We start from the raw sequence: 22,136 nt of genomic DNA on the forward strand, positions 1-22,136 counted from the left end.
AAGCAACAGCAAAATGCTCATCAGGTCGAACAAAGGATCCTGGTCATGAAAGACAATTTAATTGCCATAAATGGGGGCCCTTTTATGGTTCTTCACATCCTTCTTCCTCTTCTTGGAACATGTGCCACCTCATTTCGGATTGAAGGTGAACGACGCGTCGTTTGTCGTGTTGCAGCCACATCGTCTTTCTCCACTTGACGGGAGCGGCAAAATCTTAGCGTTTGCTTTCTCATTGCCTTTCCGCTTGTGAGCAACACAATGGGGCAAGAGCACAAAACAAAGGCAGCCTCACAGCAGGGAGCAAGACGACTGAGGACCCGAGCAGGACCAGAAGGGGAGCCTTTGAAGTGCCATTGTCTGTGATTTCCTTATCGTTGAATTGTCCCTGTGTGTGTTCAATTTCCGCTTCTTTAGCTGTCTGCATTTTGTTCCTCAATTTCTTGACCTATCGAACATACTTCGTGGGCAAGGTTAACTATTGTTCCGAACCCAGCTTGGAACCAACTAGAAGCGCAGTCTGAGATTTCTTACGTCAAAGTCAAATAGGAATAAGAAGTTTGCCTTACATAAGTCGCATTGTATTATTTTGCCTTTGCTACAAAGTTTCATAAATCCCGCTGACTTTAGAACAAAGTTGATTTCAAAGTCCCTAAAGCTTCGTCTTATTTATTTGCTTTACAAGTAATGAAATGCTCTTCAAATTTACCAACTTTCCACACTTTATTTGAATACATTTGAGCTCTAAGTTTCAGAAAAATTTTCATTAAAGATATGCTACTTTTATTTAAACATTTAAATTTTTCAATTTCAATTTCTTGAAATTTACTATTTACAACAATTATTATTTGATATAATAAATATCAAATGAAGTATTTTCACACAAAGGCAATCTCTAATAAAATCAGAATTATTTTATGAATGTGAATAATTTTAGAAGCGTAGAAGCAGCAACTGTGAGACTCAGCTGCGTGGCATGCAACGAAAATCGAAAAAAAAAGTTTTGTGTAGAAATTCCAGAGAACAAGCTGCATACTGTGCGGCGACTGAATCTGAATGAAAATCCAAATGTCATCCCACCACACGCACACATGCATACATTCATAAATGCGTGAGTGTATTAGTGTATGCGTGTGTACTCGTCCGTACTTATTTCATTTTTATGCGACCCTCCATTTTGTTAGCATTTTTCGCCGCTTGGCTGTGAGTCTATTTTTGGAGTTGGTTTGAGTCGAGTCGAGTTTTTGTTGCTGTTGTTGCTCTTGATTTTCTGCTTTTGTTGCTGTTTCGCGTGCTTCGTGCCTTCTGCTTATTGGATTTTACTCCATTCTCTGCTACTTCGCCGCGTAACGGCAACTAAAGCACGCTTTAAGTCGCTCCACAGCTTTCTGCTTAGCGCTCTGTGTCAGGTCCTGCTCCACATCCAAGTCCCATGCTTGTTACCCGCACCCACCCGCACCCTCCAACCACCCCTTGTCTACTGTCCATTTCCTTGGATTTGTGTGCGTGCTGCGACAGCTTTATATATCGATTTTCGTCCCGTTGTTTTTCATTCCCATTTGCGCTTTGATCTAAACGATGAAAACAAAATAAATCTCCCGGATAGGACGACCATAAAGCGACTGTCAATCTTTTTTTTTAAATCAACGAAACTTTAGCATGGCTGTAAAAGTTTATGAAAAATTTGTAGAGAACGACAAAAAGGATTCTACATCAAAGTGCAACACTCATAAATTCATTTATTTTAAAATTCTCAGTATTATCATGCCTGTTCCGGCTTTCACTTTCGGCAAGATTTGTCGGAAGTGAAAATCATTATCCTTTTCTTATATCAATCTGGGAATAGTTTGCGTATTGAATTTACTTTGAATTTCAGTCCAATAAAGTGATAAAATATATAATTTTCAAATGTTTAGCCCAAATGCAAAGTGAAAAATTACATTTTTTGAAATCCGATAAAATCGGAAGTGAAAACCGTAACAGGCCTGTATATTTTGTATGTGTGTGAAAGAGGAATATGTGCAGAATGGTTTTTTTATCAATTATTGTTCTATAATAAAAACATAATAATTTAAATTTAATTTAATTTAAAAAATATACCTTAAGCCTTACGAAAATATAACCAAAATTAAAATTATTTTTAAGTGTGGTACTTTATTGTTATATGGTTCTTTTAATGAATTCATTTCAACTAAATGAAATTTACTATTATTCTACCAACACATTAAAACCTTGTCCTACAAATTTAATGACAGTCTATAGGTTTGTCTAATTTATTTCGGTTCCGTTAGAGATGCCTACGAATTGTCAAGTTGGGAATCAAACTAACTCGATTTTCTGCAGCTATCAATAGGCTGATTCATGATTCAACACATGGCAGCTGTGCGTCAGTGCCTACGTAACTGGGTCAAATTGCAACTGTGACCCGATTCATAGTACACAGGATTGTATATAAGCAAACGAATAAATATGTACTTCTATACATCTGTCGTAGCTAAGAGTTTAAGTAAGACTTTGATAAAGCCTTATGTGTTTGTGCTGGCTAATCAATATGGAAATCAGTTGGAGGTGCAATCAGGTGTGCGTCCTAAAGCGAAAATTGAGCCAACAGCCGTGAGCACAGTTAGGTAAAGCAACGGGTCGCGCCAGAGTGTCTAAAGTCCTTTATTATTATGGGTAAATGTCGCTGCTATGACATCACAACCTCAACCTTAAGCTCAAGCGAGCGGGCGACCGGGTGGGCGAACAGCCTCCCACCCCTCTAGGAATTGGGGGGTGAGAAGGTGCGCGCCCGGCTTTCGCTCGGGGGTTGCAAGTGCGGATAGAACTCGAAGATGGAGGCCTCTCTAGTTGGTATAAATGGTCTAGAATGGTGCAGAATGGAGACGAGTAAAAAGCAGACAAAAGCAAAAGCAAACAAATCACGTGCAACCCAAATGTTGAAACGGTTCAAACGTAAAATTTGGCAATGTGAAACGACAGAAATCTGCTGCTATGGAAACTTTTGTAAATTTTTCAAGACATATTCACACACCTTATTATTATGTTTAAATATATATCTTATTTTAAGGATATATATATAAGTATATATTTATTTATTATTTGGAATTTTCTTTGCTTGTCGCACGCAATAAAAATCAATTTTTACAAACGTAGCCCGTGTTTGTTCTTGTTTTGTTTTTAATGGTTTCTTTCGCTTTATTTTTGTGCTTTTCTTTTTGACCACTGAGCGCCGTAGATACGATAATATATATAAGTGTACCGTTAACCGTGTAGAACTTTCTATTATTTAGTTTATTTAATTCACGTAAAAACTGCACACAATTACAAAATGTTTGGGGAAACCGCAAAAACAATCACAAATCTATTTGCACGCATTTGTTTGTGTTTATTTGTGTGGAAAATGTTGAGCGCCGTGAAAAAAGATTAAACTATTAAAAGGAAAATTGGCCAACCGAGCGTAAGCGCGCACGACTCATAACTGCAAGCCGATACGGCCAGCGAAAGTGGCGAAAGTAAAAAAGCTCCCACAGCGAGAAAGAGGGAAACGGACTGAGCGTAAAAAAGGAGCGTGCGCTCTCGCCTTGCCTCTCACACAAAAGCTCCAGAGCATTGACGTGGCTAAAATTCCTGCAGGGGTAAGACTGTTAATGTAACATTTGCTGCCCCTTTTAACGACTCCACTGCCTGTTGACATTGTTTTTGTTGCGTGATACGAGAGGATGCGCACTGCAGTTGTTGTCGCTGATTTGTAAAGTAAACAAGTGAAAATACACCCCCAACTTGGCTCTCTTTACTTTGCGTGAGAGCACGGAAGAGAGAAAGCTTGGTGCTATTCTAGCTCAATCAAAATTATTATTTAATTAAATGTTTTCAATCTCATAATACTAATTTTTGTTTTTAATTCAATCACATTGAAAATTATAGTCTCAGTTATTTAAATAAGCAAAAATAAGGTTGATTTAAAAAAAAAATATACAATTATAGAGATTTGTAACGGAAAAATAAGCACTTTGGTCTGTGTTGTTGTTTTAGCCAAATGCTCCTTAGATTTTAGTAGGTTATTACCCTCTTAGCAGAAAAATTTACTTACCTTACGCTCGTTCAGCTTTCCGTTTTTGGCTTTGTCCTGCTAAGGTACTTCATACGAGTTCAAATGCATGCAAATATTCCAACAAGTCCTTTTCCCGCGTCTTCTTTGTGTATTCTGGTAATGTGCTTACTATTTCATGCTCTGCTGTCTCCGCTTGCTGAATTTTTTTATTACAAACTCCGTCGTGTGCTTCTGTGCATTCTACCGTAATCCACCGTAGTCTGGCTTGGGATGCAGGTGCCTCTGTAGACAGCTTTTATGTTTATTTAGCACTAAATATATATTCGTCGCTTTTATTGAGTGGGGCAGACAATACGAGCGACAAGCCTGTCAACAATGCTATATTTGCAAACATGAATACAAGGTTTAATATTATGTTCTAGGAAATTCGAAATGGGTTGGATATTATAGTTCGAATGGTCCCAAGACCATTGTTTAGAAACTTACTATATTTATAGTTCTTCAAGATATAAAATTGCATATTTTATTTAAATTTGCCGCCACAGCGGTAAATTAACGCTTTGTAGTTTCCGATAGTCCGATGCATTAATCGATAATTAACAGCGCTTAGCCAGATGAACTTTCTGTAACTTGACATATACGCATTCTGTAATTTGCTCTGTAACTTAACATAACGCGGTGTTAGTAATATTGCTGCCAACTTAGCTACTTTATAGCTAGCTCCTGCTATTTTCAAAATTTGAATGTTAGAAAAATTAGCAAATTACTAATGGCCACAAATGTGACTAGTTTAAAATATATATTCAGCTATGCGCTGCTATTAATATTTTTTCTAAAACCATGCAAAAGTGCAAGCAAAAACCAATTTAGATACTTTTCGGTCAATAATAGTCATTTTCCTCTAAAAAACTGACAGCACTGGTTTGCAAGAAGAAGCATTTCTGACAAGCAAAAGAAGAAGAAGTAAATAATAATACGACGAATATAATCGCAGTCTATTAAAAATGTCCTCGACATCGGCGGCTGCATCAAATGCAGCGCCCGCTAAAACCGAAGTGCGCTATGTGACAGAAGTGCCCAGTAGTCTCAAGCAACTGGCCCGCTTGGTGGTGCGAGGATTTTATTCCCAGGAAGACGCGCTCATCATTGACATGCTGGTGCGGAATCCGTGTATGAAGGAGGATGATATCGGGGAATTGTTGCGCTTCGAGAAGAAGCAGCTACGCGCCCGGATCACAACATTGCGAACGGACAAGTTTATACAGATACGTCTAAAGATGGAAACGGGTCCGGATGGAAAGGCGCAGAAAGTGAACTACTACTTTATCAACTATAAGACATTTGTGAACGTGGTCAAGTACAAGCTGGATCTGATGCGCAAGCGTATGGAGACGGAAGAACGCGACGCGACCAGTCGAGCCAGTTTCAAGTGCTCCACGTGCTCCAAGACATTCACAGACCTCGAGGCGGATCAGCTGTTTGACATGGCCACACTGGAGTTCCGATGCACGTACTGTGGCAGCTCCGTGGAGGAGGACAGTGCGGCGATGCCAAAGAAGGACTCACGTCTAATGCTGGCCCACTTCAACGAGCAACTGCAGCCGCTTTACGATCTGCTGCGCGAGGTGGAGGGCATTAAGTTGGCCCCAGAAGTGTTGGAACCGGAGCCTGTGGATATTGACACAATACGCGGCATTACCAAGCCGAATGCTTTGCGTCCGGACAGTATGCAATGGTCCGGAGAGGCGACACGTAACCAAGGCTTTGCCGTGGAGGAGACACGGGTGGATGTCACCATTGGCGGCGACGATAGCTCCGAGACGGTGGTGGAACGCAAATCGCGACCCATTTGGATGACGGAGAGCACTGTGATAACCGATGCGGATGCCAGCGATGGCAACTCACTTAGTGAGGCGGCACAGCCGTCGACCACATCCGGGCATCGCAGTAAAAAGGAGAATGAGGACATTATGTCGGTGCTGCTGCAGCACGAAAAACAACCGGGACAGAAGGAGGCGCATTTGAAAGGCCTGCGCAAAGGATCCTCCAATGCGAACTCCAGTGATTCCAGCGACGATGAGAATGATATTGACAACACCAAGATTCGTAAGTTCTCCCAGTTTCCCAACTTTTTCCTGTGACGCCTTTTAACAATATGTACTTTTATAGCAAATCTCAATTTCGACAATTATATCAACTCGGAATCGGAGGAGGACGATGACGATGTGCCTACAGTGCTGGTGGCTGGACGTCCACATCCGTTGGATCAGCTGGACGATACGCTGATTGCCCAAATGACGCCGCAGGAGAAGGAGAACTACATACACGTCTATCAACAGCACTATAGCCATATATACGACTGATTCTTCTCCAACTAGGGCTTAAGTATATAGTCTCAATGTTAGTTTAAGTGGCTTATTAAATTGGCACACAAGTAACGTTATTCTTAATGTTCTTCTTAAGTAGTTTAAATTAAATTTATAATTTACATTTTTGATTTTTTAAAATTTAAATTCGCAACAGTCAAAACTGTTAACGAAAATTTGAAAACAGATGAGGTTAACATGATTATGTTAACGCAAATATGAGTCGAGCAGCGCCAGCTGTTAACGTTACAGTCACGCAAAGTTGGCTGCAAGTACGCTGGCTCAGTGCTAATTAGAATGCTAGGGCTTGCTGACCAGCTGTTTTTTCTGCCAGTCTTGTTTTAATATTTGTGCATACGCATTTGAAGCATGGTCGGCCGTAAATGCTGCTTGTGTTGTGGGCGTCTATTTGACACATTCGCCAAACTTTGTGCTCTAGATAAGTGTGCAATGTAAACAGTATTAAAGATATACGCGCACGTATGTATGTATGTAAAATTAACACGCCAAACATTGCCGCTAGTTCTTATAAGATTCCAGCAAAAAGATAATTATATTGCGCTTTTAAAGTGAATAACTTTATATTTCGCATTCATAGCATAGAAAATGCCATATTTACAAACAAATGTGTAATGCTGACACCTGCACATTCATTTGAAATACAAGAAACGTGATCGCATTAAGCAAAACAAGTGCATATGTATGTGTGCATGAAATTAAAGATAATTCTAACTTCTCGTGCTGATAATTTGTGCTTACTCTGACTATTTTATCTGAATGAGTAAATCATTTTAAAAGCAACTACAGAAATCTTCGCAATAAAATAAATTCTGACATTCGATCAATTCGATCAATTGCCGAATCTGAAACTTAAATCTAAGTCTAATTGGACTTTGATGAATTGCTAATTAGACATATATTAAGCAAAGACACGAAAAAATCAGTCAACATGAAGGTCAAAATCGATAAGGAATTGGTGCCCATGAAGGCACATTACTTTCTCTTCAATGCCGGTAAGTAACCCATATAACTAGCATTACTTAATTAGAAGTGCCCACTAATCACTTACACTATCTGATAAGATTCTACTACACGCACCTTTCTCATATTAAAAATGAACATTTTGGAAAGTGTTCCGCGATAAGAGAACACTGATAAGGCATTTGTATTGTCATGATAATAGTTACAAACATATACATACATGTGTACTAAATAAGCTTGTTGGCTAAATATCAATTGTTCAATTCAATCAATTTTATCCCAATACTCATACGACAATAGAAACACTACTCGACAAAAGTATGCAAACATCAATCCTTTAATCCTTAAAACTATTATTAATTAATTAATAATCGAAATTAACTTTTTGAATAGCCAGATTTCATAAAAATAAATAAATTAAAATAAAAATAGGATATTTTCGCTCTTGCGAACAACATTTTAACAATATTTAATGTTTATTTATTTTTCTGTTTTTCAATTTGTTTGTATCATATTAGAGTATTTTAACGCATACCTGAGCAAGTATAGGCTAGGTCCAAAGTTGACATGTCAATTAACTAAGACGACAGTCCCCACGGTGCTTAGCCCCTTGGTGACCCCCAGACAAACTGCTATCAGCAATTAAACTAACATTTTTACTTTTAAATTAATTAAATATTGTACGTAGCAACGACTGAACGACTTAATACTTCGAAATATATAGCCTTACATACTATATCTATATTATACTCCCAATGATTCCAATTGTCGTTTATCAGGATTGCAACAAATACTCATAATTATACACCATGCTTATCAGGCATAAACACCCACATTTAATATTTTGACAATTTTCTCTAATCGCTGACCAGTTGATTGTTGATACCCTGTACAATATACACTTGGGGTATACCCTGCTCATCTATCTAATTTCATCTTTGTCTTGTAATTTTAAATTGAGTCAATATGATTTTGCTGTGTATTCTCTAGTCAGGTTGCATTTAGTTAAGCACATCAACATCACGTACTTATCAACGCCCACACATCCAACTAATCTGCATATTTTGTTTTCCTTTATTCGCACATTTATAATATGTGGCAGGTACCGCACCTGTTGTACCCTTTATGCCACAACTGGCGCTACAGTTGGGATATTCATCGGTTGTGGTGGGCACCATGTACATGATATTGCCCATTATTGGGCTCTTGACTAAGCCACTCTTTGGTTACATAGCAGATCGGTGAGTTCTATATACATTTAAGAAACAAAGGTATTGTATCTTCATCTTTAGCTTTTGATCTTTAGTTTAAACATAAAATAATAAAAAAAATATTAAATTTTCTCATACAAATACATGTTTTTAGCTCTTATTTTGAGTGATATAGTTATTTTCATATCGAAATTTTAAAATATCGCGATTCATATACGCATACACGATTAAAATGATTAGATAAATTTTTTAATTCCCTTGTTGTTGATATCTATAAATCTTATTATAATCTCTGCTTTTATCGCAAACTCTACGAGTATAAAACAACAATTTAGAGTTCATTGTAAGCACATGTAGAAACGTGTTTAAACATCAGCGAATACACTTAAAAATATTCTATTGTCTTGGTATGAAACAATGAAATTATATGTATGCCTAAACAATTCGGACTTGAAGTAATGAATAGCTTTAAAACCTATAATTAATATAGCTTTTATCTGTAACTCTATATTTCAATATGGAGATATCACGATTCGAACACGCACAAACAATAAAGGAAGAGTGGTAATTCACCTTATGAATCACCTTACAATAATACTCAATTGTAACAATATTTACAAACTATAACCTTATGTTAATTCCACAGCTATCATCGCCATCGGTTCCTCTTTCTGGGTGGACAACTTCTGACGGCAGTTGCCTTCTTCATGATAATGTTTGTGCCTGCCGTGGAGCCGGAGACGCAGTTCCATTGTCACGCTGGTGTGTCCAACATACGCTACTGTTCCAAGTATTCGCCGGACACGGAGAAGAATCTGGAGACGCACTTTGGCAATCGGACATTGAGTTGCCAAATGCACTGCCAGATGGTGCCCTCGATGTGGGATGTTGTGTGCCAGAATTGGCTGCATGACAACACTACCAATTGCCAGACGAACAGCAGCAAACCGTGGATCGATTTTGTCACTTACATCAGCACGAAGGATATCATTGATTTGCCAAACGCCAATGGGAATGGCAAGTGTCTCCATTTTCTGATACCGCATGATCTCGGCACAATAGACTCTCACAATGTGACACTCTATTGTCCCAAGGAAAAGGATATTTTCCAGTCCAAATGCAAGATTAACTGCAACGACACGTATTTTGAGCAAATGCTGCCAGCAACAGAAACGATCAGCACACGGAGTGCGATGGGAAAGCCGGAGTTTTGGTTCTTTTTTGGCATGCTCATCATCAGCTGGGCGGGAATGGCCGTTGTGGTGAGCATTGGAGATGCCATCTGCTTCGGCATACTCGGCGATCGTCATCATCTGTATGGGAAGCAACGATTGTGTGGATCCGTGGGTTGGGGACTCTTTGCCCTGCTTGCTGGCCTGCTGGTGGATACCATGTCAGAGGAGGGTTCCACCGTCAAGAACTATACAATTGTCTTCTGGATGACACTAGTCATTCTCGGCTTCGATATGTTGGCCTCCACCAAGCTTAAGGTAAGTTTTCTGCACTTACAGTCGGGTATCGCAAATAAGATTATTGACTTAAGTAATGAATCATCTACTGCTCTTTCTCTCTGCAGCATGTCCAGACGCACATGTCGTCCAACATATTGAAGGATGTGGGTCAAATGTTTCTATCGATGCGCTGCGTTGTCTTCTTCCTCTGGTGTGTTGCCATTGGCCTTGGTACGGCTCTGATTTGGAACTTTCTGTTTATCTATTTGGAGGAGTTGGCTACACCTTATGATGGAGGCCAGCACATCAAGACACTGGAGGGTCTGGTGATGGGCATACAATGCTTTGGCGGAGAGTTGCCGCTCTTCTTTCTATCCGGCTGGATTTTAAAGCGTATGGGACATGTGAACGCCATGAGCCTTGTGCTCTTTGGATTTGGTGTACGGTTCATTCTATACTCGATGCTGCAGAATCCCTGGTATATACTGCCAATTGAGCTGCTCAATGGCATCACCTTTGGCCTCTTCTATGCCACAATGGCATCGTATGCCAGCATTGTGGCACCTCCGGGCACTGAAGCCACAATGCAGGTAAATCTATCGAATCCTCCTAGAGATACCACAGTTCTCTAACTTGTGATACATTGCAGAGTCTTGTGGGAGCAATCTTCGAGGGCGTTGGCGTCTCCATGGGCAGTCAAATTGCTGGTCAGCTCTTTGCTGCGGTCAGTGCCCGAACTACCTTTGAGATCTTTGGCATTGGTGCTTTTATTATCTTCATCATCCACGTGTGCGTCCAAATGTATCTGCAGCGCAATGTCCCAGATGAAAATGGTAAGGGTAGGTCCTCTACAGACTCAGCTCCCGCTTCAGCTTCTGCTTCCGCATCTCCTCCTGCAACGGGGACAAACATAGACAATGATATTGGTCACCCAAATAGCAATAAGAACCTTGATGACTTTAGAGATGTCGACTTAAGCTGATTAAAAAATCTAGACCGATTTTTTCTTTGATACAGATGCAGTTGCAGTTACAGTTAAGGATTCCTGTATCATTTTTAACCCCAAAAAGACTTGATTACCTAATTACTGCAATTATTTACTCAAATCTGAAATATGAATTTATTTTACTTATCCTTAGAATATAGGTTGAATCCATAGTCTAGACAAAACGCAGACAGCTAAAAAAAAGATATTAACTGAAAACAATTTTATACAATTTTTCACTTAATAAACTGTCGAACATAAGAAACTTTATAATAGACTACAATCAATTAAAGCTGTGCTCAATTTCAAAGTTAGATAGAAGCTCATAGAGGTTTTGATTAAAGACAAACTATTGAAACAAAGGATAATAAGAGACCAGGTTAAAATAAAAAAATTACTTTACACCTAAGACCTGAAAGTTCCTCAGTTCTTAAAAGAAATTTTAAAAAAATGTAAGCTGTGCTTAAAAGTACAAAATATGTTTGGATATTCCAAAGAAAAGATAGTTAATGAGAAAACATAATTAAATCCCAATTAGCTTGGCAGCTTTTAAAAAGTTAAACGACGTGAATTTATCGATAGTTTTAAATTAGTTAGGTGAAAGCTCTCAACGAATATCGAGGGCTGTTCCAGAAGTACAACGAATAACTTTTACAACCAAATAAAGATATGCTGTAATAAACGAATTTTTGATATGCTATAATATATCATCCAGATATTTATAAATATTTCATTTAATATAAATAGTACAATTTATTTTGTATACGATCTTATGTTTTTTTCTAATCATAAATTTTATTAAAAATTCTGTAAAATAAAAGAAGCAAAATAAATTGGTCAATGCACTTTCACAAACTTTCGATACTTACTAAAAAATTATTATATAATGTAAGAATAAAAATTAATAATTCTGAAAACTTGTTACTAATAAATGTTCCAAATACTTTTAGGCACTGTCAAATATTTTGCACCGACAGATGCAATGCACATGCTGAATGAACAGGAATATACAAGTTTTGCAAGTAGTGTTAGCTAAGCTGCTCTTCTGTGATCCGTAAACTTCAAACCGTAATCCGTATCGCCCGGAAACAACAACACAACTGAAAGTTCTACGTCTTCTTCTTCCAATTGCTGCTGCATGTTGAGATTAATTTTAATCTTTCAATGTATTTATAATGATTATATCTAGTTGTACTCTAATTTTAGCAACCGTAGCAACAAATTACACACCTACATACACTATGCATGCAAATTCGAAGCGAACACATGAAATAAACTTAGTTTATGCGCTGCTTATCGTAATATTTGTCAAAGTCTTATATAAAATATATTCATAGAGCTTTTTTGTTTTTTTTTTTCAACTTTAATTCGACTAAAAAATCTGCTAACAAAACTGGCGGCAACTTATCACGATAAGCTACTGCATAAATTTAGTTAATACGAGATTTGGCATGTTTTAAACTTTATTGTAAAACCTAAGAATGTAATTGTCACTGTATTAGCGCTGTGAATGTTATTTTTACACAATTAAATATTAAAAAAAAAACGTAATTATTAAATAGAATCAACTGTAGCTCATGTTGTTAAATTTAATTTTTTTTGCATGTGGCTTCATTTTAACGTTTTTGTCTTTATGAAAATCTCAAAAGTATTTAAAAATTAAACAGATATATATATAAAACGAGCAACAAAACAAACGTTGCTATAGAATTAATTCTTTAAAATGTTATGTTTATTAAGTTTAGATCTTAATTTCTTTGTTCCCGTTACCAAAGGAAAAATCCCAAAATGTTTTATTGATTGAAATAATGAAGTGCTTAGACCTAAAGCCAATCAGCTAATGGTTCCCAATAAGCGATTCCTCGTGCTGTTGCTTCTCAAGCTTGCGCTGATAATCGCGCTGCTTGCAGGTCGCCACATTTGTCGCTCGTTTCTGTAATCAGAAATACGATATACACTTAATTATATGGTAGTTAAGCAATTGCATGTGCTCTGTGCTCCACGCTGTAATCATTGTTAATTACTATTATTTTATTTTTATTATATATACTGTTTATGGCTTTATAGAACAATAAAGTTACGTTAATGGGTTTTACTTTGTTGCTCACCTTTAACACTTTCGTACGCTGGTAAATATTCTGCATTTCCTTTTTAATTCGCGTCAGTTTCTCTTTATAACGCCGCACATCGTTCATCTATATTTGTAGATTGTAGAGCAAACATATTTCATCATCATTATGTTCGTATCATAAATCTATTTAACAGCCAGTGATTACAAGTTATTATTTCCCCCAACTTAAATACCCAGCCATGTTTATAAATTGATAAGAGCAGTCTCATTTTGGAAGGTTGATGAAGAAGAACTGACTACTTCGTCAAAACTGAACCACACTCGATTGGAAATTATTTTATCCTCGATTGGCCTTTAGGTTAATACAATTTTAAAATTAAAATTGTATCTTGTTTCTCATCGAAACTGTATACGAAAAAAAGTATATTTAACATTTTCCCATTTATCAAGATAATTTTGTTCAGATTAATTCAGAGTTAGTTGTCTTTGACCTTTTAGGGATTTTAAGGAATAGAAGTAAGGCCGCCTAATTACTTACCATGTCATTAAGTTTTGCCACCTCACTGCAATCCAGTTTATATTTCTCTTTGGACAAATCTATGTAGATTTTATTTTGCTTGCCACTGCAGTAATAAGTTTATATGTTTATGTATTATATTATAAGTAATGCATGGAAAAACAACACTACTCACATCAGTTCCTTGAGCTGCCCTCGGGCACGAGCCAAAGGAGGTTCGGCAATTTGAAGTATTCCATGGGATAACTGCAAAGCAGCCAGGCTGCATTCATTTTCACCAGCAACAGTTTGCCTACTGCTGTTGTTATTTGAATGCTCGGCACCTGGCACGGCGTTGTTGGCTACATGATCAGCATCGAGTTGATTAATTACGCTATACAAATTTAAAATTTATTTATTTAATATTTGTAAAATAATACTATTTTCAAGATACCTGTTTAAGTTGCTGCTTCTCAACATTCCAAAAATGATAACAAAACAAAACAAAGAAAGCTGCTGCCAGCTGTTGATGAACAGTGCTGAAAATGTCACCGAAATAGCCAAAGTACTTATCGACTTATCGATAAAAGGCTCTAACAATCGGATTGCTAACAGCTGATAGAGCAATAAGACATTTGTTTATGTGTAAAAATAAGCCCAAAACAATTGTTTAATAAGCTCTAAAATGCGTTGTGCTGTAAGTAACTGTGGCAACAACAATCGAAATAGCAATAGAAACAAATGGCGCTATTTTCACTTTCCCAAAGATAAGCAGCAGATGCAAAAATGGATTAAGTTTTGTGAGCGAGATATAACAAATACGGCAACAGGTATACATTTATTAATATTAATGTTTCATAGGTAATTAATAAACAATTTACTAGCCTGTATCTGCAATGAGCACTTCACACCGGATGACTTTGAGCGAAATATGCAATATGAACTGGGTAAGCGTTCGAAATAAATGCAGCAACTTTATTGTTCAATGGCACTTGCAGGTTTTGCGCGTAAGAATCCAACCAAACTAAAGCCTGGCTCGTGTCCAACAATTCATGGGCCAAATCACAATGGATCATTAGGAATTGATAGGCGGAAAAAAAAGAGGACGAAGTGTCCAGTCGCCGAATCGGACTCTTCCCCAAGGAAAACATCCCCAAGTAGAGATTCTAATGACTCTCCTGAATCTGCGCTCGTTGATTGTCTTGATGAAATAGAGGACATAGCTGAAAGCGTCAGCAGCTTGGAGCAAAATAATGAAGTTATTGAGTATACTATTAGCGAGATGGAAGAGTACTCAGTAGCTAATAATAGCTCTACCGTTGGGCGAATGGAACTGGAAATAATTGATCCCCTCGATTCCCAAACAAACTCTGAGGACGATATGGAGATCATTGACTCAGAGAGTGACAACTACGTGAAGCACTTGGAAACCGAAGTGTATGTTGCTTAAAATATATCATAGCGCTTGTATACACTTATTAATTCTTAAATGAATTCTTCCTGAAACAGGATCACGCTAAGACGTGAGGTCTTTTTTCTGAAGGATGAGCGCAAGAAATTAATTAATGAAATTAAAAACTTACGTGCAACAGTTCGCAATGCTCGTGAAAAGGAATCTAATGCTCTGGAGAAGCTAATAAGTGTGAATGCAAATGGAATGGTATGATCATTAAAAAAAATTTATCATTTATTCTGTTTTAAAATATCATCACAATAAGCTGATAATTATATTGTATATATTGTTTTACATGTTAAATCAAAATTTTTAATTTATTTCTTACAGATAACAAAGAACATAAAGGGGCCAACAATGAAGAAGACAGTTATAATATATACGGAAAATATAAATAAGAACAGAAAACTACGTAAAATAACAAATTCGACTGACTAAATAAATAATTGATTTTGTAATACGCTGACAAAAAAAATAATAAATGTTTTAAAAAACTATTAAAATATAGCTTTTTATTTAAAAAATTTACTTAGAAACATTTCTTAAGTATGAAGGAATCAATTAAAAAGATTTAATATCTTTAACATAATTGCAATGGTGTAAGTTCATAACAAGGTGTTTTCTTATGCAAAGAATGAAGATAGGTACTAGTTTAAAGCACTAGTTCCATTAACTATTTTTCCAAATTATTTCTTACATTTTCAATACTTTTCCACAGTAATAAATCTGACATTTTGTACATATGAAAGATAAAAACTTCTCAGGAATTTTACCTAAGGCAATTGTGGTATTTTCCTTGAAAACAATATGATAATATTTACATGTGTTGTTTCTCAATATCTTTCGACTTTGTCCCGATCCCAAATGAACCTTAAATAAGCAGGCAAATGTAACTGCGATAAAGGCAGGCTAAAATTTTTCCACAAGGTCAAAGTCATTAGGAGTACTTCTAGATAACAATGGTTTTTCTATGGTGTCGTGACTACCTGAAGGAGTATAAAAGATCACTACGACTGGCAATCGATCTGTACTGCAAGCGCAACTCTCTGGCGACAAACATCGTGAGCGTTCTGGATGATGACTCTACCAATCACAAGGAGGCGCAGCAGGAGTTCCAGCTGAAGAGCCCAGAATGTGACGAAACTGGAACCAATGGATCCTACTCGCTTGCAGTGTCAGCAATTTAGAAAATTTGTTAGTCAATTGTAAATTTTTAGTTAAGGTTTATAAATCAATTGTACAAATTCCCTTTAGCCTTAAATAGTCAAAATATTTAGTTAATCAATTGTATATAAGCCCCAAACTAGACAAATATCAAAATATTTAGTTAATCAATTGTACATAATCCCCAAATTAGACAATTATCAAAATATTTAGTTAATCAATTGTACATAAACCACACACTAGACAAATTTTTAGTTAAATATTTTATGTATATTTAATATACGTGATATTTTTGCAATAAAATGAAATTTACACACCTACAAACTTAAAACTTTTACTTTTTTATTTTTACAATATAATAACACAGGATATAAAATAAGTACCTTGTAAGGTACATTTCATATACAAACATTTACGATATATTTTACAAGTTCCTTATAAATAAGTTTATTTATTAATCAAACTCCACAGTTTTATATGCTTATCACTTAAGTGATAGCTTAGAATGTTTAAAATTGTTTTTTTTTATACTAATTTCACTCTAAAGTTTTCCGCATTCCCATTGATAAAAAATCTCTCTCTTATTTATTTCTCCATGTTGGAAAGCGTATTATTAACTCGTTATCAAATAAATATGCCTACTATTGATAAAACAGTTATCCGTTTCCAAGGAGTCTAATGAAATACTTTTTCGTGTAAATTCATAACCAATTTTTCTTCAAAGAATTTGACAAAAAATTGCGCTGATTTCTCTGCAGGAATATGGAGTATATATTTAAAAAAGAGCGTCGCACGTTTGGAGCACGTGTGCATTTCGAAGATAAGGATGACGTGGTTTTTAGCGAGAACTCCAATCCGGAGCTGGTCAAGAACTACATACTGAAGAATCCAGTGGAACAATTTACACAATATGCGGGTCAGACTTCGCTGAGTGTGGCAAACACGGAACGTGCTACATACAAGAGCACAGGGATAACCCATAATGAAGGCGGCTGGCCAAAGGATATCAATATGCACGATCCGGAGCAGACGGTGCGCTATAAGCGTAAAATTGAAAAGGACGAGAATTACATAACGCAAGTGATGAATCTAACAAAGCCCATGGAACACTATATTCATCAGAATAATGCTGTCAACATTTATGAGAATTACTTTGAGAATATGGATCCGGCGCCATTACCGGAACCGTGCAAATCGCGTACTGTGAACGTCTATCGTGATCCGAATCCTATAAAGGTGCCTGTAAAACATCTATCCTGGTCACCAGATGGTGGCATCAAAATGGCCGTTAGCCACTGTGATATGAAGTTCCAGGGCGACAAAACCGGACAACGCTGCAATTCGTATATTTGGGAAGTGGAGAATCCCAACGAACCGTTCCTTACGCTGGAGCCAAAGGTGCCGTGCGTGTGCCTCGAGTATAATCAAAAAGATCCGACTAGCCTGGTCAGTGGCATGTACAATGGTCAAGTGGCTGCCTGGGATACGCGACACGGAAAGCATCCGGTGATGATTAGCGAACGTGAAGTCTGCCATCGGGATCCCGTTAATTCGGTGCTCTGGAATAACTCAAAGAGCGGCACCGAATTCTTCTCCGGTGGCTCCGATGGTCAGGTGCTCTGGTGGGATACGCGCAAGCTCAGCGAACCCCTCGATCGGCTGCTTATGGATCCCGTCAAGAGTGATGAACAGGATCTATCGCGCTCCTACGGCATTTCGGTCTTGGAATATGAGACTACCATTCCAACGAGGTTCATGGCTGGCACTGAGATGGGCATGCTCTTCTCCTGCAACCGCAAAGGCAAAACGCCCACGGAGAAGATACAAATCCGGGTAAGAATGGATCTGGCATTGTGTCAATTGATAGTCCCTTCTTCTTCTTGCATAGATGATGTGCCACTTGGGTCCCGTTTATGCCATCACACGGAATCCGGCCTTTGTGAAGAACTTTCTAACCGTGGGCGATTGGTGTGCCCGCATCTGGTCGGAGGATTGTCGAGAGAGTTCCATTATTTGGACTAAGAGCAGCTCCTCCATGCTGACAGACGGCGCTTGGAGCTATACCAAGTATAAGTTACTGGAATTTTAATGAATAACTTGTTAAGCTTCATATATGTATATTAGGGTTTCCCAGTTCTTTATCACTCGCATAGACGGCGTGCTGGACACGTGGGATCTGCTGCAGCAGCAAAATGAGCCGGTATTGACCGTGAAGGTCTGTGATGAGCCCCTCTACTGCGTCCGCACTAACGAGAATGGAAAATTCGTTAGCTGTGGCAGCAAACTGGGCGCCACATTCCTTATTGAGGTTTCCGACAACATGATCATGTCATCTAAGAATGATAAGCCGCTCCTGACTGCGGTAAACTTCAATCAACAGTCACTGCATAAACATAAGATAATTATTAATGTCTTTCAGATGTTTGAGCGAGAGAATCGACGTGAGAAAATCTTGGAGGCAAAGTCTAGGGAGAGCAAGCTGAAGATTAAAGCCAATCATGGCCAGGAACAAGCTGACATGACCATGTTGAATGGCAAGGTTAACATGGCACCATTTGCCAGTGCCTGCGAACAGGCTGCCTCGGAATATTTTGCCGCCGTGGAACAGGAACGTCTACGAAGGCTGCCCGGAGGCAAGCGTAGGTGAAAGCATAAAGATTTTATATTACTGGCCATTTTTTAAATATCTCTTGTATTACAGAGGATGTGGAGGAGGTTGATGTGTCGGAAGCGGAAAGCTCAAAATTATAGATTTGAAATTGTTTATTACGTTGTATGCACTGTTAAATTCTAAAGTTCCTCGAATAAATTAAAACTAAACAACATTTCAAAATGCCCATTTATATATAACGACTTTTTCAACACTATTAACAAGTGTCCGATAAGCTGTGGAGGTCAGTCGATAGGTGACAATGTAGCAAATCGATTACGACTACATCACATACAACTGAATCATCGAAGAGAGCGTGTGCTAATCTATTTTGGATTTTGTTAAAGTTAATAATAAATGTAAGTGTTATTACTATTTGTGAGCAACAGTAGTTATTTACAATTGACCAAAGCAAATATTGGTTGAGTGCGAAAAGATACACTCCAAGGGGCAGTTTAAAATTCGCGCGCAGCATAAGCAACGTTCATGTTGCACGTTGGTCTGCGTTTGGCCTACGTGACTCAGAAACAGTTATCAATGGCGCAACAACAGCTGCTTCAAAAGTTCACTGACCAATTTTAGTGCAATAGCAACCCCTGAGGCAAACAGTATTCAAAAATCTCAAGTTGATATCATTATCGCAGCATTCAGTTGACAAATGATAATACATATATTAGTGTTTCTAACAGTTTACACACGTGTTCCCATTAAATAATCAGCATCAACAGTTTTCAACAAATACAAAGACAAAAACAAAGTGAACGTAGAGGAAATCGCTTTGAAAGTGCACAGAAAACCTTGGCGCGTTTGCAACAAAAAGTAATTCTAAAGTGAAGGTGAGACCTCTGGTCTGATTCATTTAAGTTTTAAGTGTTCCTTTGTTCGAACGTACATCTCTTTCCCTCAACCTCTTCTGGCCCATTTACCTGTTTATTGCCAAAACCGCTTCCAAACGCACAGTGGTTGCACGTTACATTTGCATGTATGCAGTCACGTAGACAAATTTTGGAGGTGCAATGTGAAATTCCCATTATTCTTTGTGTATGAAACTATATGTGTTATACAGTATGCGAAACAAAGTCTGTTAGAATTTAAAATTCCCTATTTTTATTTAGAAAGAAAATCTTTTGTTCTAATCTATATTTATATATAAACATATAATCAATTAATAGTTTTCACAGAATACAAATTCTTATCTTTTATTTCACAAGAAAATAAATGTTCTTGGTTTTTTTTCTTATTTATATTTCTTTGTAAATATTTACAGAAGGATGTCAAGAAAATTGTTGACTCAATAAAATTTCCCATTTTTTATGTTGTAAAGAAAATGACTTTATTTGTTATATTAAATGTTCTTAACTATTTAACTTTTTCTGAATATAATGTAAATTGTTATCTGTCAAAACAATTACTTGACATGGTGTATATATGCACTTTTGTTTATTTCTTCAAATAATAATCAAGGTCACATTTGTTATTGTTACAGATAAGCCAGCGGTCAGAATGTTGGACATTGTCCAACCCAGCGAACAGCTAGACAGCACCTCCAATAACAACAACAGTAGCGATGTTGTGGTCATCCGTGCCAGGCCAAAGAAGGTGTTCAAGCCCAAGGCTCGTATCAATCGCATTCCCCAGGAGCTGCTAGATGATCCTCAGCTGCAACGCGCCATTGAACGGCTGCCAGCAAACTACAACTTTGAGCTGCACAAAACAATTTGGCGCATTCGGGAGACGAAGGCGAAGCGTGTGGCGCTGCAGCTGCCGGAGGGATTGCTTATGTATGCGATGGTCATAAGCGATATCATTGAGCGCTTCACCAGCGCCGATACCGTTATCATGGGCGATGTCACATACGGCGCCTGCTGCGTGGATGATTACACGGCACAGGCGTTGGGTGCCGAGCTGTTGGTGCACTATGGTCACAGCTGCCTCATACCAGTCGACCAGACATGCGGCATTAAGGTTCTCTACATTTTTGTGGATATTAAAATTGATCCACTGCATTTCCTGGATTCGGTGAAGCTGAACTTCAAGCCCGATGTGGGTCAAATAGCACTGGTCAGCACAATACAATTTGTTACGACCCTGCAGGCAGCTTCCACAGAGTTGAAGGCAGCCGGCTACGATGTGCTTGTGCCGCAGGCGAAACCTCTCAGTCCGGGTGAAATTTTGGGCTGCACTTCGCCACAGCTGCCGGAGACGACGCAAATGATCATCTACCTGGGTGACGGACGTTTTCATATTGAATCCGCCATGATTGCCAATCCGCTGCTAAAGGTAGGCAATAGTTAAGATGATGCAGCTGCTTTTGTTTATTGCCTGTACTTAAATACGTTCCTTTGCAGGCTTACAAATACGATCCGTATGAGAAGAAATTTACCGTGGAGCATTACGATCATGGCGCCATGCAGGGCCTGAGGCATTCTGCCGTGCAACGGGCCAAGCAGGCACGCCGCATTGGCATCATATTGGGCACACTGGGCAGGCAAGGTAGCTCCCGAGTGCAGCGGTTTTTGGAGAAGCGTCTGCACGCCAAGGGCATAGAGTCAACCACCATACTGCTATCCGAGATCTTTCCACAAAAGCTGTCGCTGTTTACGGATATTGATGCCTTCGTGCAGATCGCCTGTCCACGTCTATCCATTGACTGGGGATCGGCCTTTGAGAAGCCGCTGCTGAATCCCTACGAGCTCTCCGTGGTGTTGGGCGACATCGAATGGACACCGGACAATGCCTCGCCGCGCAACAATGCATATCCCATGGACTTCTATGCCAGCGGCAGTCTTGGACCCTGGACGCCAAATTTTAAGCCGCCAGCACCAGGAGAGTGCGAGAATCGCCCCTCTGCCGACTGCTGCGGTCGCTGCAACCGTGCTGAGCTCGAGAAGGACGATACCGGCAAGGCGGCGGCACTGGCAGATCTGCTCGATTTCAAAAAGGGATAAGCAAACGTTCCTATAAGCTCATAAGCATAACTTACTGATAACTAAGTGATTTAGTTCATGTGCCCGCCCAGCCCAAATGTAATTTACCTACTAATTTAAGTTAGTACAAAGATTGATTTCTAAGTTAGTAACTTTTTTAATTTAGATACAAACATTTGTGTTCATCTCATTTTCACCTGTTTTACAATTTCTTTACACAACGAGACAACTTTAAGAACAACATTCATATATTAGTTAAGGGATTAATTGCATTCACAAATGCAATGCAATTGTTTAAAAACATTAAATTATATATGTCATTATTAAACG

At 38.2% G+C, this 22,136-nt stretch overlaps 6 protein-coding genes across 10 annotated transcripts; 5 read left to right on the forward strand and 1 right to left on the reverse strand.

Annotated features, from left to right (window-relative positions):
• Positions 1-5,009: 5,009 nt before the first annotated feature.
• LOC117786692 (general transcription factor IIE subunit 1) lies at positions 5,010-6,494 on the forward strand. Its single transcript, XM_034625041.1, has 2 exons — positions 5,010-6,157; positions 6,221-6,494. The coding sequence occupies exons 1-2, from the start codon at positions 5,056-5,058 to the stop codon at positions 6,412-6,414; spliced, it is 1,296 nt and encodes a 431-aa protein (XP_034480932.1). The 5' UTR covers positions 5,010-5,055; the 3' UTR covers positions 6,415-6,494.
• A 224-nt stretch (positions 6,495-6,718) lies between these two features.
• On the forward strand, positions 6,719-12,609 carry LOC117786556 (major facilitator superfamily domain-containing protein 6). Of its 2 annotated transcripts, XM_034624878.1 has the most exons (6): positions 6,719-7,430; positions 8,501-8,639; positions 9,256-10,099; positions 10,186-10,650; positions 10,710-10,893; positions 11,996-12,609. In XM_034624878.1, exons 1-6 carry the CDS (start codon positions 7,367-7,369, stop codon positions 12,079-12,081), a joined length of 1,782 nt encoding a protein of 593 aa, XP_034480769.1. In that variant the 5' UTR covers positions 6,719-7,366; the 3' UTR covers positions 12,082-12,609. The 2 variants fall into 2 exon arrangements, with proteins under 2 accessions (XP_034480769.1, XP_034480768.1); XM_034624877.1 differs by lacking the exon at positions 11,996-12,609 and having other exon boundaries at positions 10,710-11,731.
• Positions 12,610-12,740: 131 nt separating this feature from the next.
• LOC117786558 (biogenesis of lysosome-related organelles complex 1 subunit 6) lies at positions 12,741-14,172 on the reverse strand. The gene is made up of 5 exons (XM_034624881.1): positions 14,067-14,172; positions 13,809-14,006; positions 13,655-13,739; positions 13,154-13,240; positions 12,741-12,978 (listed from the first exon to the last, which is right to left on the reverse strand). The coding sequence occupies exons 1-5, from the start codon at positions 14,090-14,092 to the stop codon at positions 12,883-12,885; spliced, it is 492 nt and encodes a 163-aa protein (XP_034480772.1). The 5' UTR covers positions 14,093-14,172; the 3' UTR covers positions 12,741-12,882.
• A 39-nt stretch (positions 14,173-14,211) lies between these two features.
• On the forward strand, positions 14,212-15,536 carry LOC117786557. Its single transcript, XM_034624880.1, has 5 exons — positions 14,212-14,442; positions 14,497-14,559; positions 14,611-15,049; positions 15,122-15,272; positions 15,396-15,536. The coding sequence occupies exons 1-5, from the start codon at positions 14,298-14,300 to the stop codon at positions 15,501-15,503; spliced, it is 906 nt and encodes a 301-aa protein (XP_034480771.1). The 5' UTR covers positions 14,212-14,297; the 3' UTR covers positions 15,504-15,536.
• A 1,455-nt stretch (positions 15,537-16,991) lies between these two features.
• LOC117788159 (dynein intermediate chain 2, axonemal) lies at positions 16,992-19,024 on the forward strand. Of its 2 annotated transcripts, none has more exons than XM_034626829.1 (5): positions 16,992-18,062; positions 18,118-18,296; positions 18,354-18,591; positions 18,649-18,872; positions 18,931-19,024. In XM_034626829.1, exons 1-5 carry the CDS (start codon positions 16,992-16,994, stop codon positions 18,947-18,949), a joined length of 1,731 nt encoding a protein of 576 aa, XP_034482720.1. In that variant the 3' UTR covers positions 18,950-19,024. The 2 variants fall into 2 exon arrangements, with proteins under 2 accessions (XP_034482720.1, XP_034482719.1); XM_034626828.1 differs by having other exon boundaries at positions 18,649-18,868.
• Positions 19,025-19,148: 124 nt separating this feature from the next.
• LOC117788880 (2-(3-amino-3-carboxypropyl)histidine synthase subunit 1) lies at positions 19,149-22,134 on the forward strand. Of its 3 annotated transcripts, XM_034627807.1 has the most exons (4): positions 19,184-19,238; positions 19,599-19,715; positions 20,366-21,159; positions 21,228-22,134. In XM_034627807.1, the coding sequence occupies exons 3-4, from the start codon at positions 20,383-20,385 to the stop codon at positions 21,825-21,827; spliced, it is 1,377 nt and encodes a 458-aa protein (XP_034483698.1). In that variant the 5' UTR covers positions 19,184-19,238; positions 19,599-19,715; positions 20,366-20,382; the 3' UTR covers positions 21,828-22,134. The 3 variants fall into 3 exon arrangements, with proteins under 3 accessions (XP_034483697.1, XP_034483698.1, XP_034483696.1); XM_034627806.1 differs by lacking the exon at positions 19,599-19,715 and having other exon boundaries at positions 19,149-19,238; XM_034627805.1 differs by lacking the exon at positions 19,184-19,238 and having other exon boundaries at positions 19,320-19,715.
• The last annotated feature ends 2 nt before the right edge of the window (positions 22,135-22,136 follow it).

Source organism: Drosophila innubila, assembly GCF_004354385.1.
Source record: "Drosophila innubila isolate TH190305 chromosome 3L unlocalized genomic scaffold, UK_Dinn_1.0 0_D_3L, whole genome shotgun sequence".
In the NCBI taxonomy this organism is placed as follows: domain Eukaryota; kingdom Metazoa; phylum Arthropoda; class Insecta; order Diptera; family Drosophilidae; genus Drosophila; species Drosophila innubila.